Source organism: Octodon degus, unplaced genomic scaffold (genome assembly GCF_000260255.1).
Source record: "Octodon degus isolate 3935 unplaced genomic scaffold, OctDeg1.0 scaffold00239, whole genome shotgun sequence".
NCBI classification, from domain to species: domain Eukaryota; kingdom Metazoa; phylum Chordata; class Mammalia; order Rodentia; family Octodontidae; genus Octodon; species Octodon degus.
The window spans coordinates 3,093,992-3,111,828 of NW_004524815.1; the positions used below are offsets into that span (position 1 = coordinate 3,093,992).

The 17,837-nt window shown below is 57.4% G+C and overlaps 1 protein-coding gene across 1 annotated transcript; it reads left to right on the plus strand.

The window, feature by feature from the left end:
• Nucleotides 1–4,765: 4,765 nt before the first annotated feature.
• On the plus strand, nt 4,766–17,214 carry LOC101576609 (E3 ubiquitin-protein ligase DTX4-like). The gene is made up of 6 exons (XM_023706088.1): nt 4,766–5,520; nt 9,721–9,782; nt 10,020–10,181; nt 12,224–12,285; nt 13,397–13,549; nt 16,714–17,214. Exons 1-6 carry the CDS (start codon nt 4,901–4,903, stop codon nt 17,212–17,214), a joined length of 1,560 nt encoding a protein of 519 aa, XP_023561856.1. The 5' UTR covers nt 4,766–4,900.
• The last annotated feature ends 623 nt before the right edge of the window (nt 17,215–17,837 follow it).

Here is a 17,837-nt window from a genome sequence, read left to right on the forward strand (position 1 = left end):
GGCGCGGTGAGCGCGGAGGAAGAGGGATCCCCGCGGGCGCCGGCTGCTTCCAGCCTGGCAAGGGGGCGGTCGTCCCCGGGAGACGAGACCCGAGGCGCGGGATTCCGGGGGTGGCACCTCCCGGCTGCCGCGGCATCCCCGGGGCGGCAGCGTGTGCGCTCGGGCTGCGCCGAAGCAACAGGCCGAGCAGATGGAGGGAGCAGCCGGGCCAGCCAGGGATGCCCGCAGGCACCATGCGGGCGGGGCCTGCCTTTGTCCCTGGAGGCCGCGAGGCGGATTCCTATGCTGGAGCCGCCGGGAGCGAGCGAGCGTCTCGGAATCCGCAGCCGCGGGGGTTGCTGGCTGCCGAGCGCGGCTGCACTGTCTTCCCGCGAGAATAGAGTTGCCACGGAGGCCACCACGAGCCTCCTTCCCGCGGGGCAGCGAGTCTGCAGGGCTAGGGGCAGGAGCCACCGGAGGGGGCACCCTGGGGGGCACGCGCGGGGCCGAGCCTCTTTCCTGTACTTGCTGACCGGGAACAAATCTGTCTCCTTTTTCCTCTCCTTTGGGGTGGTGAGGGGGCGTTTTTTAGAATTCTGGTTGGGTTATCCCAGGAGTGTGACGTCCGCCTCCTTGGAGCTCGGAGAGCAGGTGTGACAGGGAGGGAGGATGACGCGGACGAGGCGGAGGAGGAGGACCCCGTGGCTGCGAGAACAGCTGCTGGAGCTGGGCGGCCAGCTCCCTAGGAAATCCGCGCATCCTGTGTGCTAATGAAGGCTGTCATGGGAAAGGGTCTCATTCCTCGGCCCGCACTTTCATCCTAGCGCCAGCAGCCTCTTTGCCAAGGATTCTGCAGACACTGGCCGATTGAGTGCAGCTTGCTGGGGAAACGGTTCCAGAAGTTTTCACATCTGGCAGGCTTAAGCCTTGACCGGGAAGGAGGGAGGAGGGGAGAGGGAGGAGGAGGAATGTGGGGAGACTGGGAAAGGATTAGGTGTGGCCGCGGAGGGGAGGGAAGGCTGTTGTGCAAGTTGCCGAGAGGCTGCAGCAGTGCTGGACCCACGGAGACAGGGGACCGGATCCCGAAGGATGGGACCAGGTCTGAGGCCACCTGACAGGGTACACCTGTTCTGCTCAGAATAAGTAGCTGGCGCTAGCTCTTCTACTTCAGACTAAATCTCTGCCTATATGGAGAACCACCCTGACCCTGTGCAGGCCCAGCTGCTGTCCTGCTTCAGGGAAGGACAGAGGTTTAACCTGTGCTTGGGTGTCCTCAGGCTGGTGTGTGGAAGGGGCCTTTGACATCCCGGAGGATGCTTCTGACTAGTAAAGTTGGAGAGATAGGAAGCTACCGGCGCGGGTGCACACAAGCTACCTGCCAGGGGCCGGTCACTACAGCCACTGCCTGCCAGTTAGTGGTCCAGCCAGCGTTTAGGGCTGAGGCAGGGACCGGCCCTGGATCTTCACAGGACCGCCCGGGTGTGCTTTGTGTCCCTCACCAGCCAGATACGCCCCCTTCCTGAGCGTCTCTCCTGAGAGCCAAGCCCTGCACCTGCTCCGAAGGCTCAGGGCTGAGCTCGGAGCTGGAGAACTTGTCAAAGCAGAACAGGGGCCCAGGGGCCCTGGGGCTGTGGGCTTGAGCCCCCAAGTCTCTTTTCCCCACTAAGCCCATGCAGCTCCTCTCAGTATAGCTCATTGATGAGTCCCTGACAGAGCAGGAACAAGAACTACTAGCTCTCAGCAACATTTAATTAAATTACCCAAGTCCCCACGCCACAGTTTAAAGCTGGGAACCAGAGACTCCCCCTAAACAAGGACAGTTCCCCTGCCTAGGAGCTATCTGTCTTTCTCTGTGGGTGCCTTCTCTCCCTGCGGGGAGTGCTGCCTAACATGGGAGTTTTGTCTCCTTTTGAGTTGCCTTCTAATTTCCCAGAGTTCCCCCCACCCTAGCTATTTACAGGGTCCCTTCCACAAAAGTCACTCCCTGCCAGCCTTGCCATTGCTGTTCTCATCAATCCACCCCTGTGTACTTTGTCATCCACTTCCTGCAGTGTGCCCCAAACCATGGCGACCTCATTTCACGAGTAATTTCCGAGCCCATTGGACATGGCTCACATGTGGGACAAAGCTGGGAGGACACGCATCTGCGGCCACTCTCGCAGGACAGGGACCCCCAGGAAGGAACCATCATGAAACTAGATGTGCATACTTGTGTGACTCAGATGAGTGTTGCAAAACTAGGGAGCAGAACTGGGGGACTGGACCAGCTCAGGACCCCGGCGGAGGGATCGGAAGGGAAGTCCTGGAAGGGATTTAGCCAGGGGGGAGGTGCACCAATTTACTGCCAGCAGGCACCGCAGCAGCCCCACACACTTGTCTTCTGACCCCGCTGGAGTCCTGCACTGCCTGAGGATTGCTTGAGTTCTGCTTTCTCCATAGCAACCAATGGGCGCTCAGCAGTCTGTGATCCATGGCTCAGTGGCAGGCAGCTAGAGTCTTCAGTCCATCCTGGTGCAGGCTACAGGGACCTCAACTGCTAGGCATTGCATGAGGCCTGAGTACAGAGACCTACCCAGGCAGCCTCCCCGCGCCCACTCACAGCCCTCATAAAAGGCGTGCACACCTGGCATGTGCGGATCATCCACATCCAAACCCCAGACTTCCCTGACATGGAGACTTAGCTGGGAGAATGTTTCAAGAAATAATTGGGAAATGGCATAGGACCTAAAAGATCAGAATTTCAGTGAGTAGAAATGGCCAGAGAGCTGAGCATGGTGGCCCACACCTGTGTCCCAGCATTCTGGAAGGCTGAGGCAGGAGGGTCATAAGTATGAGCCCTGCCTGGACAACTGAGTGACTTAAGGTGGGAATGAATGTAGTTGGATGCCACAGAAAAAGAAAAAGAGGAGCAAAGACACATTGTATCCCCTGAACCACACTTTCCTAGCAGTCTCCATGTAGTAGGGCAGATTCCAACAATAATCATGGCTTACTGAGCCGTTGTCTGGTGACAGGTGCCATTTGGGTGGTTTGATCTTCAGCCGCCCCTCAAATCCACCTGTTGAAGTGGCCACTGAGGGGGAGCACATGGGAACAGAGGCTAGATCTCAGAGCTAGCCGGGATGGGACTCCCCTCATCTCCGTACCCCAGCCAGCAGGCCCTTGGGAAGAAAATGGGGCCGAGCAGGCCACTGCCTGTGCTTGTGCCCCTCCTCCTAGCCCAAGACCCCAGCTCCCCCAGCTCCCCCAGCAGAGGCCTGGGCTTGAATAGTGGATTGTTCTGCCCCTCGCTGGGCCTCTGAATGTTGATGTTTTGGGTCATTAGGGGGCTCGGAGATGGGCTGGGGAGTGGGTTCTGACCCTGGCAGGAGCCTGAATAGCCATTGTTCCTTTTCTTCCCCCTTTGAATGGGATTCTGTCCCAGTCTGGGGGTCTCCCCTGGGCTGCAGGAGGGGGCGGGTCAGAGGCCAGGGAGAAGGAGCCTTTTCCCATCACTGTGTGGATCTGGCTGGGCCAAGGGAGCCCAGCACCCCAAAGCCCTCCCTGCCCACTCTGGGCCTGACCCAGCCCACTCCACCACAGTCCAGTGTCCTGGGCTGCAAGGAGCCCTGGCCTCATGGGGACAGGTTGGGCCCAGCATGGGGTGCGTAGCAGGGAAAGGAGCAGTTGTCCCCCAAGGCCCTGGCTCCTCCGAGTTCCAAGGGGTCCATTCTGCTTGCTGTTAGGCTGACCTAGCCTCTTCCTTACCCACGTGAGACTACCCAAATACAGCTCACCATCTGCAGCAGGGTCGAGGCTTCTGAAAGAAAGACCTAGGATGATCACGAAAGTACCTACATGTGCGTGGAGAGAGAATGCTGTGATTGTGGGCCTAAGATTTAATGCTGAACTTATCTGTAAGTTCCTTCCGCTGATTTGCCTCCCTGCAGTAACACACCTTCTGGTCAGTTGCTCCCTGAAAAGCCACGGCCAGCTACGATGGCTCTGCGATGGAAGCAAAGCTGTCTCTGCGTCCTCGGTGCCCTGCCAGCCCCATGTCCTTTCCCCTGTCGCCCTTGAAGCAGGGCAGCCAGAGGGACAGGAGAAGGCGTGGGGTGTTTCTGGGTACCCAGTCTGTGTCCAGGGCTTTGTATGTCCCCGTGTAAATCGCAGGGTGTGTGTGTGAGATCTGGCCCTTGATGTGTACAAATATTTGTCGAGTTGAACAAATGAGTCACATCTCAGTTTTACAGAACCCCTGGGAAAGAGGGCTCGTCCTGTTTCTCAGGCAAGAGAGCTGGCCCAGGCTTCTTTATCAGCTACTAAGTGAATTAATTTGTTTGCAAACCATGCTGTTGTAACTGCAAGCCAGAAGGCTTTCTCTCCACTGTCTGGTACCAACTTTCCCTACTTGCTTCACACTGCTTTCTCTGCTTCCAGCCTGGCTTGCTTGAAGACTCCTTAGAGACGGGAAGAAAGCTGGACAGGGTGACACACACCTGCAACCCCAGCACTCTGGGAGGCTGAGGCAGGAGGAACCCAAGTCCAAACCTAGCTTGCCCAGCATAGCAATTTAATGATGCCCTGTCACAAAAATTGAAAACCATTTTAAAGGGCTGGGGATGTAACTCAGTGGGAAGATTTTAGGTTCCATGTCCAGGATTAAAATCTTAAATATATCAGTAAAAGGCAGAAATGAGGATCATTCAAAAGATGTCCCCTCAACAGGCTTCACAGTGCCTGCCTCGCAGTAAGACTCCTCACATGTCTGGCCCTGAAAGCAGCTCCGCTTGGTGTGATGCTGCCCTGACCTCCGCTCTGTCCTTCCCTGGCAGGGACGCTGCGCCCAGTTCGTCGCAACTACTACGACCCATCCTCGGCCCCTGGGAAGGGCGTGGTGTGGGAGTGGGAGAACGACCGTGGCTCCTGGACGCCCTACGACATGGAGGTGGGCATCGCCATCCAGCAGGCCTACGAGAAGCAGCGGCCCTGGGTCGACCTCACACCCATCGGCTTCAGCTACATCATCGACTTCAGCACCATGGGCCAGATCAACCGGCAGACGCAGCGCCAGCGCCGCGTGCGACGGCGCCTGGACCTTGTCTACCCCATGGTCGCTGGTTCCCTGCCCAAGCCACAGTCCTGGCCACTCAGCCCTGCATCGCCCACCATGCCCCCGGGGCCACCCTGCACCTGTCCACAGTGTGTGCTGGTCATGAGTGTGAAGGCGGCTGTGGCCCACGGGGGCAGTGCACCACAGCCCTCTACAGCGACCCGCAAGAACACTGCAGCCCCCTCAGGGGCCACAAAGCCACCTCCAGCCTCAGGGCCCGGGGCCAAGCTTCCAGATGGTGTGGGCACCGTGCGAGGCCTGGGCAAGCCTGCCCCAGTACAGGCCATCCGGAGACAGGCCACCAGTACAGGAACAGGGACCCCAGCGGGCTCTCCTGCCAGTGCCTCTGGAGCTGACAGCAGGCCTGGGAGGGCAGCCCTGGCCACCTTGAATCGGAACAGCCTACAGCGGCTGGCCATCGCCCAGTCCCGGGTGCTGATTGCCTCTGGGTAGGTGCTTGCCTCAGCATGGGGCCCGCTGTCCATCTCTGGGGTCAGAGTCAAGGGGCGCTGAGCCCTGGCTGTGGGTAGATGCAGCGCAGTGTGGACAGGAAGGGTTCACCCCGGGCCCTAGCGGGTGTGAATTCTAAGTGAGACATGGGCTCCTTCCTCGTGGCCTCCGTCCATGTGGCTGTGAGAGTTGGGGCCAGGCGCATAGAGTCCTAGAGCCCTTCTGCCCTCACTACACACAGTCAGGCATGGGCCTCTCAGCACCTGTGAGGATTCAAGCTGATGTCTGCACTAGGTCATCATAAGCAGTGTGACAGAGCCGCCACCCTGTGTCAGTCTCACTTCATGCTTGCAATGGCCCTGAGTACAGAGCTGGTCGCTGGCAGAGGCCACGTGGACGTGGGGCATGGGACCCTGTACTATAGGGCCCTCAGGCGGGCACATGGTCAGTGCCCGTCCCTGCTGCGCCAGTGACAGCCTCAGGGCAAGGCAGCTCCTGGTACCATTGCGTTTTGCATTCTTGGTCTTCTTGGCCACAGACTCAAGGTGGCCCAGGTCAGGACCGCAGCCCCGCTTCCGGTTGTTCTCCCCAGTCTTCCTCAAGGGCCCGGCTCTGCCCACGGGCTCAGTGCCCCGGAGGGTCAGGGTACACTGGGCCTAGGGTTGGGCACCCAAGCCTGGATCTTTGCACACAGCAAGCTGCTTGAGCAGGAAGGAGTGAATGCCGCAGAGTAGAAGGAGGACCGGGCTGGCAGTCAGGGCCCAGCCGCCACGCCTCCCTCTCTGCTCCTCGGGAAGCCAGCGCTGTCAGTGTCCCGTGGGAATCCCCAGATGGCGCTCCGTTTGGGGCACTGAGCTCAGTGTGCACTCCATGGAGGGCCGCACGCTCATAGGTTGCCGAGGAAGGGTCGGAACCCAGGGTTTGGCACTGCCAGATCCGGCAGGTGCCTGGGCCCCTTGCTGTGCCAGCTGGGGCGCAGTGCATGTTCTGTGGGGAGTGTAGTGGCAGCATCCTCCTTCCTGTGAGGGATCTGCAGAATCAAGGGAGAGGGGTGCGTAGGTGCAGCTCAGTGCTGGGCACATACGAGACTGGTCAGCAGCAGCTGCTATCAGCAGTGTCATTATGTCGTTAGTGGGCGTGTACTGGTGCACTGCCTAGTTGTTGGAATGCGGTCAAAGCTGGGCAGGCCCCGCCTCCTCATCTCCAGCACCCCTGCCAAATGCCAAGTGACCCCTGCCACGGGGGAGCCGAGGTGGCACCGCCTGCCGCATGGCTTTGAATCTCAATGAGGGAGTCTACGGCCTTCATCTCTGCCTTCCTGGCCAGGAGGAGCTGGCCCACAGTTTCAGAGGGCTTTAGAGAGATGTTTTCTTCTCCTTCCTGGCCTGACGACGAGGCCGGCCACCCCAGTCTGTCCTCAGGCCCTTCCTTTTCACCTCTCCCTGCTGTCCTCACTGTCTCCTCACCCAGTCTTTCTTGGCCACTTAATGAGCATGTTCACTCCCTTTGTCTGGCGTCCTCACTCACCTTCTGTCACTGTGCAGCCCTTTCCCCGCCCCATTGCCCGTGACCTCTGCAGGCAGCTTTCCCACGGCAAAAGGAAGAGAGGAGGATGAGAGCAGTGGGATGAAGAGGGGCTGCAGGGAACAAAAGACTGCAGGAGTTATTCAGAGATGAGGGCTTCTGGAGGGGTGGGGCGCCAGGAGGGCAGGAGTCACAGGTCCTCAGCCCCCTACCCTGTCACCTTCCCCAGTTCAATCCTCATCTCCAGCAGGGCTGGTTGCCATAGAGACGGGCCGTGGTCCCACCCTGGGACTCAGGTTGGCATGGAACTCAGAAGAGCTACCTCTCTTGGCTTTGTCTGTAGGGCCACCTCCCCTCCTCCCTACCCTTGTCCCGCTACCCTGCCAGCTCTTCTCTGCTTAGTTTTATGTGTTATCAACAGAGATAAAATGCAGACCCTCCATTGTCAGGAACAGCTCAAGGGATGTCTGGGGGGCTTCGCTGGAGCCCATGGCCTGTGGGATGGGAGGCACCTCCCTGTCCCTGGGCTGGACAGCTGGGCCCCAACTGGGCAGGACCAGGGTGACTCAGGTTTCCCTCTATCCAGGAGCCATGGAGGAGGACCTCGGGTGCTGCCAGCTGGGCAGTCCTCTGTGCCTGCCACCTGCTACTTTCCACCTGTCCCTAAGAAGCTGGAAAACCTGGGACCCCCCAACCCTAAATGGCAGTGTGGTGCCCAGCACATGCTCCAGTCAGTGAGGGTGCAAACAGGCACCCAGGGTGTACTACAGCCAAGTGGATCTAGATCTTGGGGATCATAGGAACCCCAGACAGATGGGAAAGGGTGGAGGGGCTGGTGGCTCTCCTGGGGCAAGCGGAGCTCAGCCTGAGCTGCACAGATGGAGATGCAGATGCCTGGCCCCAGCCTAGGGCTCCTTCCTGTGTACCTCACTGCCCACCAGCAAATCCCCCAGCGGGGTCTGCTTTGCCCCAGCCCAGCAGAGGCTGCCTGTGTCAGTGGCCCTGAGGCCCCCTCCTCCCCTCTGGAGGGGGAGAGTTGCCCGGATGATCAGATTGGGTGTGGAAACCTGCTCCTCCAGTTTGTGGGAACAAAGGTGGCTTTGGTCCTCCAGAGCAGCCTTATCAGCTGGAGCTGGGGAGAACAGGTGTCCATGCCAAGTTGGGGCGTCCACCAGAAGAGCCTCACTGGTGTGTATTTGTGATCCATAAGAATTGTGTTCCTCTTGGGGAGTAGGTGGGGGACACACAGTATAGTGCACTTTCACCCCCCCCCCCCGCCCTTCCCTGTACCCTCTCGTCTCTGCAGTCACCCCGCCCCCATTTCCTGGCATCTGTCTTTTATTTGGCTCTGTATTTGTACTGTGGGTGTTTCATCTAAGAGAAGCCCTGTGGTAGGGTCTAAGCCTCTGTGATTTGTTTCACTTGGCATTACAGTCCCAAGGTGCATCTGTTTTGCATAAGTGACTCTCTTGTGTCCTTTCTTACGGCAAGAGTGCTACTCTGGTGCATTTTCTGTACTCATTCACTGTTGCAGGAATCCAGGCCCCGTGTGTAGCAGTGTCTAGTCTCTGCTTCTGTGTCTGTGAAATGCGATATTTCTGATGAATCCTGCCGGGTCATAGCAGGGCCGATGTTGCAGGCAGCTGGCGAGGGATGAGCCTTGGGCCTGTGAAGGGTCCTAACCAGGGGTGAAGGGCCGTGGGGGTCGCACTTGTGGCTGTGTCCCAGAGCGTGATGTCCAGGGCAGAGCACGGCTCACAGGGCTTTCCAAGTCCTCTTTCTGTCCAGTTTCCCAGCACTACCCACCCCAGAGCGGAAAAGCCACCTACTCCTGGAGGCCCCTGTGCACCCCAGAGGACTTTCCCAGCCAGCGGCGGTGGGGGCCTGGCGCAGGAGGAATTCCGCACGGCACACTGCTGCATGTCCTTGTGTCCCACGGAGTCCTGGTCCGCTCCATGGGCGGACTGGCCTTTCCTGGACAGCCCAGCCTGCTCACTGCCTGGCCCTCATTGCTCTGCTGGAGCAGGCCCGGCCGTCCCACCACGGCCTCCATGCTCCGGACCACAGCTGGTAGCATCTGCTGTTCTCGGGAGCTCTGGGGAAGATGCAGACCCACGTCTATCCTGAGCGGCTGTTCCGTACGCCTGGCACTGAAATCAGTTCTTTCTTTGCTTCTTGCTTCCTGGTCCTTGATAGAATGCCAGCTAGTGCTGCAGATATTTGAAGAGCTGACATTCTAGAAGGAGCCATGATGTATTTAAAAGATCTTAAATTCTGTGAAAAAAAAAATAATAAAGCCTGTAAGAAGGTATGGGAGTCCGGGACAGGACAGAGGGGTAGCAGGATCAGGCAGGGGCCGCAGAGGTCTCACAGAGGAGGGAAAGCTGGGCCGGGGCATAAGCAGTTGTGGATGGAGGGACCAGCACAGGGAAGGTCCGGAGGTCTGGCCTGGCAGGCGGGAAGGACAGAGAGGGGCCGGGAGGCCGGTGAGAAGGGGGCCGGAGAGCTGGGATTGAAGGCCTCGCCGGGCAGGCTTCCTCCTCTGTGGAGGAGGGAAGACTTGTCCTATGGCCAGCTGGCCTCCTCCAGCGGTGTGAAGAACTTTACGTAAACATGGACCGGACGGAGCCATCCCACCTAGCAGGACCCTAATGCATCTGCTGTTCCCTCCCCAGGGTTCCCACTGTCCCCGTGAAGAACCTAAATGGCTCCAGCCCTGTCAATCCCGCCTTGGCAGGTAAGGGCCTCCCAGGCTGCGCAATGAAGGACCGAGCCCCTGCCCGAGGGAGGGGATGCAGACCTCCCTTGCAACGAGGGGAGGCCATCGGATGGTGGAGGAATTTGGGGGGGGGGCAGTGGGATGCCCTGCTGGAGAGATGGCGGGGTGCTTGGAGTGTGAGAGCCGGACTGGGAAGCAGGCTGGGGGGGGGAGTGGGGGTTGGTGTGTTCTCCAGGCCTCCCTCACTGCCCCCAGGAATCACCGGGATCCTGATGAGCGCCGCGGGGCTGCCCGTGTGCCTTACCCGGCCGCCCAAGCTTGTCCTGCACCCGCCGCCGGTCAGCAAGAGCGAGATAAAGTCTATCCCAGGGGTCTCCAACATGAGCCGCAAGACCACCAAAAAGCAAGCCAAGAAAGGTACCAGCCTCTTCCTCTGACATGCGCCAGGGCCAGAGGCGTGGCTGGCAGCCAGGGGTAGCGCTGGTTCCTTGTGTCCTACCGAGGTCTCGAGAGTAGATTGTGGTGGTTACACCCCCAGGAGTTGTGCGGGTCAGACAGATGCACCTTCAGAGATGTAAGCGCGTAGCGCAAAACCCCAGAGAACAGAGATGCTGAGTGTGGTGCCCAACGCTGACATCAGAAGGGAATGGGACCCTGGCATCAGACTGGTCTCACGTTCTGACTGTGTCACCTGCTACTTGGGTGGCCGCAGGAAGCTATCTTCTCTGTCCGTCTTGGGGTAAAAAATGTCCACTAGCAGAGCTGTGCAGGAGCGAGGTGTGACCACAAGCTACAGGGATGTTTAATAGATGATGCTTTACAGTGACAGACACATCGCCATGGAGCTCCCTCAGTGTGGGCCCTGCCTTGGACACACTCATCCTGCCATTCTTGCCCCGTTCTGGAGCATTCTAAAGTCCTTTCCCATGAATACCAGCCTCTGCGTCTCAGATCGATTTAAAGTGTTTCCCTTTCATGGTCATTTTGACTGTGGAGCTTGAACAAAAGCCAGGCCGAAGGGACAAGGGAAATGGGGCCCCTCTGTGACATTTCTCTGAGCCTGGCTATTGGACACTTCGTGACAGCCACATTTGCCAAATTTTTATCTCATTTCATAAACACCCAGGGAAGAGGACTTCTGATACTGCTTCAAAAAGTGGCAAGAAAACTGGTGCTCAAAACAAGGAGGTCTGGTGGGCAGTGGTTAAGGATGATGTCCTTGACTATAATATATTCTTTAAAAACAATCTAGACCTTCACAGTGTATTTCGGTCAGATCGCTGAAGCCCGGGAATGTGTCCTGACTTGGGGAAGTAGCCCCAATCCACATCCTCTCGCTCCTCTGGGTGCCCGGTTCTGTGAACCCTCCCTCAGGCTCCCCTTCCTGTCATTCCCAGAGGCGGCCAGCTCTGCGCACAGTGCTCTTCTGCTCTGTAAATCACGTTGTCCTCTCCTTGGCCGCCCCTCATGGGGTTCCAGCCTGGTCCTCTGGCTAGTGCCTTAGCCTGAGGCAGGCAAGCTGTAGTGGGTTCAGGTCACAGAAGCTTGATGCTCCAAGATAAGCAGGGCATTGCGGCTCCGCTCCTGGCTGTCGCCCGACCCGCTTCCTCAAATCCACGTCCTACTTTTCTAGTCTATTAAAATTTCTCCTCCAATTAAGCGCACTCCATTGCCCTGCTCAGTGTGATGGGAAGGGACAGGATTTTGCACTTTCCCCCTCTTCCCGTTATTAATGGCACAGATTGTACCCTGACGGGGGAGGGCCGGGGGCCGCGCTGCCTTCGGCCTGTGAGTAGTGAAAGCACCACTTTGAGGCGGGAGCGATCAATCTTCCACACTTTATAGGTGAGAAAACAGGCTTAGTGCAGTTAAAAGAATGCCCCAGCGTGGCCCTGCTGGGATTCAGAAGCAGCATCACGCTGCCCTCTGCCTGCAGGCAGGCACTTCCTGAGGGTCCAGCTCCCGGGGAAGCCCCCAGATCACTGCCGCTGTCGGGACACCCCCAACCTCCTCTCCCCACAGTTGGGCTGCCTTGACTATCTCAGAGCTGTGGGTCACAACTTCCTGGTTTTCTGTAGAAAGATGAATGTTTGCTGAACGTGTCCCTGCATACAACTGCTTTCACTTCTGCCTTTTCAATCCTGTTTGATTATAAAGAAAAGAAACACACTCCTTTGCCCTCCACCAAACTGTGGGTTAGTTGGAAGCAGGCGAAGGTGCGTCGGGGAAGTGACTGCAGGTGGGGAGGTCGATGCCAGTGCTGCGTCCTTCCTCATTTGCCCGCTTGCTCTTCCACTGCCTGAAGGCTTTCGCCCACTCTTAAGTCCACTTGCAGACCAAACCGGTCCCCTCTTCTGCCTAGCACTTGACTGTCAATGTCTGCTCCGGCAGGCCTGAGCTGGGAAGGCTGGTGGGCCTCTTGCCTCCTGTAGTGACCTGTGATTCCTCTCTCCCCGCAGGTAAAGCCCCGGAGGAGGTGCTGAAGAAGTATCTGCAGAAGGTCCGGCACCCACCTGAGGAGGTGAGGTGGGGCTCACCTCTGGTCTCCTGAGTGCCTCACCTCTGTGCCAGGGCTCTGTGGGTGGCAGCAGGAGCTGCTTGACCCCAGGCTGCTGCAGTGCGGTCGGTCTGACACTGGGGCTCCGAGGCTCATGGTGGAGGGCTGCAGCTGCGCCTGAACCTCAGCACACTCCCATCTGGGACAATCAGAGTTTAAGGAAAACCGTAGCTGCCCCGGCTATAAAATGGATTTGCTGGGGGTCGAGGGTCTCTCCTGGACGCATTTCTGCCCCGAGTCAGCATCAGCACGGAGACCCCTGCTGCAGGCAGGATAACCCTGACAGGCCCCCGGCACCAGCCCCAACAAGGCAGTGCAAAGCACAACCAATGACAGGGTTTTTAAAAATCGGAGCTGAAATTGACGACCCCATTATAGATTTACTGAAGCAACAGCCTCTCTGGCACATTCAGAATCCTTTAGGGAAGGGTCTACAGGGTGTTCAGGGTCTCACTACTAGATCGGACTCGAAGCGATCCACCTGTTAACAGCCTCCCAAGAGCTGGGATTACAGGTGCACGCCACCACACCCAGTCTCAATTGCAGGCCCTGGGGGCGAGGCTTGCTCAACCGGCCTGGGGATCGAACCCCGGCCCCTGCGCCTGTTTGCAGGCACGTTAATCCACTGAGGTATTTGGTTGGCCCTTCAAAATCCTTTTAAAATAGTTTAATTTTTAAAAATTGTTTCTAGTGCGTTTGTCCTACCTAGCGGCGCTGGTATGTGCAGCCGCACATAGGCGTTCTCCCCTTCCAGTTTCCTCCCTGCCCCTCCCACCTCCTGCCGCCTCGCGTTTGAGGTCCACTTCCCTTGCAGCTCGCTTCGAGTAGAGCTCTACAGAGCACCCCACCCAGAAGGACCGCGCAACCTCAGAGACTGTGAAGAGCTTGGCGAGCCCGGGTTAACAGGTTCCAACAGCAGGAATTACTTGGGAAATTCTACTTTGCAAAGCAAGGAAAACAATATTTACATTCCTAAAACTACCCCTGCCGCCGGATTCGTGGGTGATCTAGGAGTAGCCCCAAAGCGTGCAGGGTGGGTGGCAGCTGACAGCCCTTGCTCTGTCCCCACCTGCAGGACTGCACCATCTGCATGGAGCGCCTCACGGCGCCCTCAGGCTACAAGGGCCCACAGCCAACCGTTAAGCCGGACGTGGTGGGCAAGCTGTCCCGGTGTGGTCACGTCTACCACATCTACTGCCTGGTCGCCATGTACAACAATGGGAACAAGGTTAGTGTCTGGCTACGGGTAGCAGCCACTCTGCGGGGCCGCGGAGGACCGAGAGCAGGAAGCACCTCATCTTCCCCCTGGGAGGCTTAGGCAGTGTTAGAGGACCCGGCACCAGAGTGGTTACCGTGGCTGTTCTCAGCAGGAGCGATTCTCCCACAAATTGTAGCCCTCTCCAAAGCTGTCCTCGAGTTCCCTGTGGGTTCCCCAAGTCCCAGCCTTGGCTGTGGAACTCAGAGGGGTGTGCGGTTGCCCAGGGGGCTGGTGGGTGAAGTGGACCCCTCAGTGGAGCCTCGGAAGCTCTTCTCACCGCACACACTCAGGCCTGCCTGGGCCAGGGGCTCCCCATCACTGTTGCCCTCCAGAAGAGCGAGCTCGAGGTGCAGCTCATTTTCTCAGAACAACTTCAACACCCCCTGACCGTCCCTACACAGGAGCTTGAGGTCACGGTCAAAGCCCCCTGGAAGTCACCCCCCCAGGACCCCACAGTGGGAGGACAGGGAGGCTGTCAATGATGCTGCCTTCTCACTGACAGTGGGGAGGGGTCCCCGGGTGTGTCCCTGGTCCCGGGGTTCTGGCCTTCCTTGGGCGACAATGCCCCATGCGGTCTCCGGACTGTTCTAAATCACCAGCTCACATGCTTTCCCGCTCATCCCCGGTCATGCCTTGGTGTGGCTCTGCGTTCTCCCACCGTTGTTCTTGTCCACACCCTTGCGTGCCGGGCTGCTCTGTGGCTCTCGTGGGGGGCATAGAAGGAGCAAGCAGCCGATATGAATTTGCAGCTGGGCTCAGCGGCTGAATGACCTCGGGAAGGATTTTTCAACCTCAGTGAGATTTCATTTTCCATCTGGGAAACAAAAATATAACAGTATTTTCTAGGCTGTTACTCATATCGCATATGGTGTTGGCTTGTGCTGTGGCTGTGATTTCCCCCTTCATCTTTGCAGTGTTCTCGGCATCCTGGGACTCAGGCCCTGAGGCATCCTCAGCCACGGTGAAGGATGCAAGTCTGGACCCCATGCTCCCTGTTGGGATCCCCTGTGCAGTTTTAAGATTTTGTACTTCTGATTTGAAGAGTTTTCTTAGTGCCTCCATTGTCTTTTGGATGACTGTATTCAGGAATGCTTAGAGGGCCGAAGCTATAGCTCAGTGGCACAGCGCCTACCTGGCAAGTGCAAGGTCCTGAGTTCGATTCCCAGTATATCTATAAAGAATGCCTAGCAAGGTGTTGCACTTGCGTGTGTAACGATTCAAAAATGTTTCTCAAGACATTCGAGATCTTTGTTCTCCTCTGTTCTCCTCCATACAAATACTCTGAAAGGTCTTTTTTGTTGCTGTTGTATCCAGTGCGTTGGAGGAAGGGGCCCGGAGAGAAGGGAATGAGTCACACGAGGCCATGAGCAAGTTAGGGCCAGGACAGAGAGCTGGACCCAGGCTGCAGGGAGTGGTTGCTGGGAAAGTGAGCCGTTCATCTAAATGAGCAGAATTCAGCTGGAAAAGTCCCCGAATAGCTCCGCAAAGGGTCTGTCCTCCCCCAGGGTGGGGGCTTGCTGGGAGCACAGGTCCCAGCTGTGCATGGCCAGCCCTACACACATCGCCACCATGGCCACGTGCCACAGGCTCCCTCCCAGGTGCCCCTCTCGTGAGCTGGGAGGTCCACACCCCAGCAGCCTCTGCAGGCTCTGCCCAGTCCCCCAGGTGACACCTCACAAGGTCCTGTCGGGAAGCCGTGGTCCACTGGGTCACCATCTCCAGGAACATCGGTGCCCCTGAGGTCCAGCCCCAGAAAGCAGCAGCAAACACTGTAATTTCTTTATATTTGTCAGTTCTTTCCATTTATGTGCAGGGTCTCGACGCAGCTCGGACTTGTAGTGATCCTCCTGTTTTCAGCCTCCCCAGTGCTGGGATTACAGGTGTGCGCACCATGCCCAGTCTCAGTCAATGGCTCAGTGCGCTCCAGGGGGAGGGCTAGTGCAGCATACAGGACCGGGGGATGGAACCCTGGTCCCTGCGCCTGCCAAAGCAGGCGCTTAGTGCACTGAGCTATCTCACTGGCCCAAACAGTGAAATTTCACAGTGCCTCAATTCCCTTCTTTAAAAAGCTGGGCGTGGTGACTCACATCTGTTATCCCAGCACTCGGAGGCTGAGGCAGGAAGGTTGAAAGTTTGAGGCCAGTCTAGGCAGCTTAGCAACTTAGGAAGGCCCTGTCTCTAAATAACATTAAAATTAAAATTTAGCTGGGAGGGTAACCCAGTGCGAAGGTGCTGACTCAGACCTCAGCATCACAGAAGCAAGTAGATAAACTGGACCTGTAACTCCTTCTTTGCCAATATTAGAAAGCGAGGCTCCTTGACTCCAGGGATCTGCAGTTTCTGGCCTTGTAGGTGATGGCATCGTCCCCCACTTTAGTTAGCTTCGCCTTCTGTCTTAGTCCTTCTAGCCCAAGTTTCAACCCTTTCCAAGTCACTCTCAGAGGTCACAGCATGACATCCCAGTTCCCTTCTCCTGGGGACAGTGTCCACACCCAGCGGGCATGGGTAGAGACGCCGGTGCAAAGCCCTCCCTGCAGGTCACCTCATTTACCTCCCCAGCAAGAGAGTAAGATGGATGTTAATAATTTTCTTGTTCTGCGTGGAAGCTGAGTCTCAGGTTAATTAACATGCCCAAGGCCAAAGAGCCTGTAGCCCGGGGAGCTGAGAAGCAAACTCTGGCAGTGTGATTTTAGTGTGAGGCCGCCGCGCCCTGCAGCCTCCCTGTCCTCACCCATGGGGTCTTCTTGTGGGGTCCAGATGTCTTCATTTGAGAGAACCCCCCTGGGTGAGTGACGCTCTTTAGTTTGGCAGTTGCTGCTCTGAAATGCTTGCTGTGTGACCCGCCCAGCAGGGACTGAGTGGTCAGAGAGACTCCCGTGGGTCCCTGTGCCGTTCAGCTGGTCCCCCTCGAGGAGAGGGAGTCTCTTCTCTATGCACTGGAATGGAGCTCAGGGCTCTTTCTGGATTTTCTTTCTTGCTACTTTGGAGTTAGCTGGGCCGGGTCAAAGGTCTGGTATTCGGTTCAGTGCATATCCCCCTCCACACCTCCAGGTCCTCAGTCCTCCATCTCTGGTTCCATCCGGGGTTGGGCGGGGAGATCGTTACCAAAGCGTTTTCTACTCCGGCTGTCTCAGGACGGGAGTCTGCAGTGTCCAACGTGCAAGACCATCTATGGGGTGAAGACAGGGACGCAGCCTCCGGGGAAGATGGAGTACCACCTCATCCCCCACTCCCTGCCGGGCCACCCGGACTGCAAGACCATCCGGATCATCTACAGCATCCCCCCTGGCATCCAGGTGCGTCCACGCGTTCTGGCGTCTAAAACGCGTTCCTCGGCGCCTCCTTCCGGGGCTTCCCCTCCGTGGGCTAGTCCCCGCCCTCCTGTCCCCGCCATTGTTCCTACTTTCTTGGAACCCTTCAGGGTCCTTTGTGCCCGCCTGGCAGAGATGACTCCCCACCCCTCTGGTTTTTCCACAAACGGTGACATTGCAGCACTCAGCTTCACACCCCGCGTCTTGCCGGGAACGATGCAGCCTGTAGAGCTTTGCACGGCGGCCCAGAGAGAGCTTCCTCGTTCCTTCCTAGTCTGTGCAGTAATCCACTGTGTGAATCGTTTCATTCAGCGGCTTCCGTGAGACGGGCGTATGGATTGGTTCCAGTCTTTTGCTACAGCAAATAATGCCGCAGTGAATAATGTTGCACGTACGTGAGAATATCTGTCGAATAATCCCCGCGAAGTGGAATTTCTTTGTCGAATGTTATTTGCATTTCTAATTTGATAGCTGCTCTTGGCTTTGATTTGGGTGGGCATTCCTTTCCTCTCTGGCTCTTTGAAAGCCAGTCCTAAAGCACTGGTCAGAAGGGATTTCCTGACAGTAAATACAAATGGGAGCCTTCCTTCCCACAGGGAGGCTGTCGCTAGCTGTGCCAGGGCACAGACTGGACTCACTTCTTCAGCAGACCCATTACCTCACCCTTATTACCTGCTCTTTTTCCTTTCTAAGTATTGCCCTTTTGATGCTGTTGTAGAGTTGTGGTTTCCCCAGTGCCTCCCTCAGGGAGTCGTCTGCTCCTTTAGAACAGCCCTTGGAGCGCGCCTTAGGGCGCAGCCGCCTTCTAGGTGCCAGAGGAGCCCCGGGTCCCCATGGCAGCGGGACTGGGAAACACTAAGCAGACAAATAAATGCTCAAGGAACTCCGAAGCAGTCCTAAGTGATGAGGAAATAACAGAAAGGCGTGAAAACCTGCAAATGAACGCC

What these genes read in the sequence shown, in the direction of transcription:
- LOC101576609 (XM_023706088.1), top strand. Translation starts at nt 4,901, where the DNA reads ATGGAGGTGGGCATCGCCATCCAGCAGGCCTACGAGAAGCAGCGGCCC. An exon ending in CAAAAAGCAAGCCAAGAAAG is followed by an intron (nt 10,182 to 12,223) that starts GTACCAGCCTCT and finishes CTCTCCCCGCAG; the next exon opens with GTAAAGCCCCGGAGGAGGTG. An exon ending in TGTACAACAATGGGAACAAG is followed by an intron (nt 13,550 to 16,713) that starts GTTAGTGTCTGG and finishes CGGCTGTCTCAG; the next exon opens with GACGGGAGTCTGCAGTGTCC.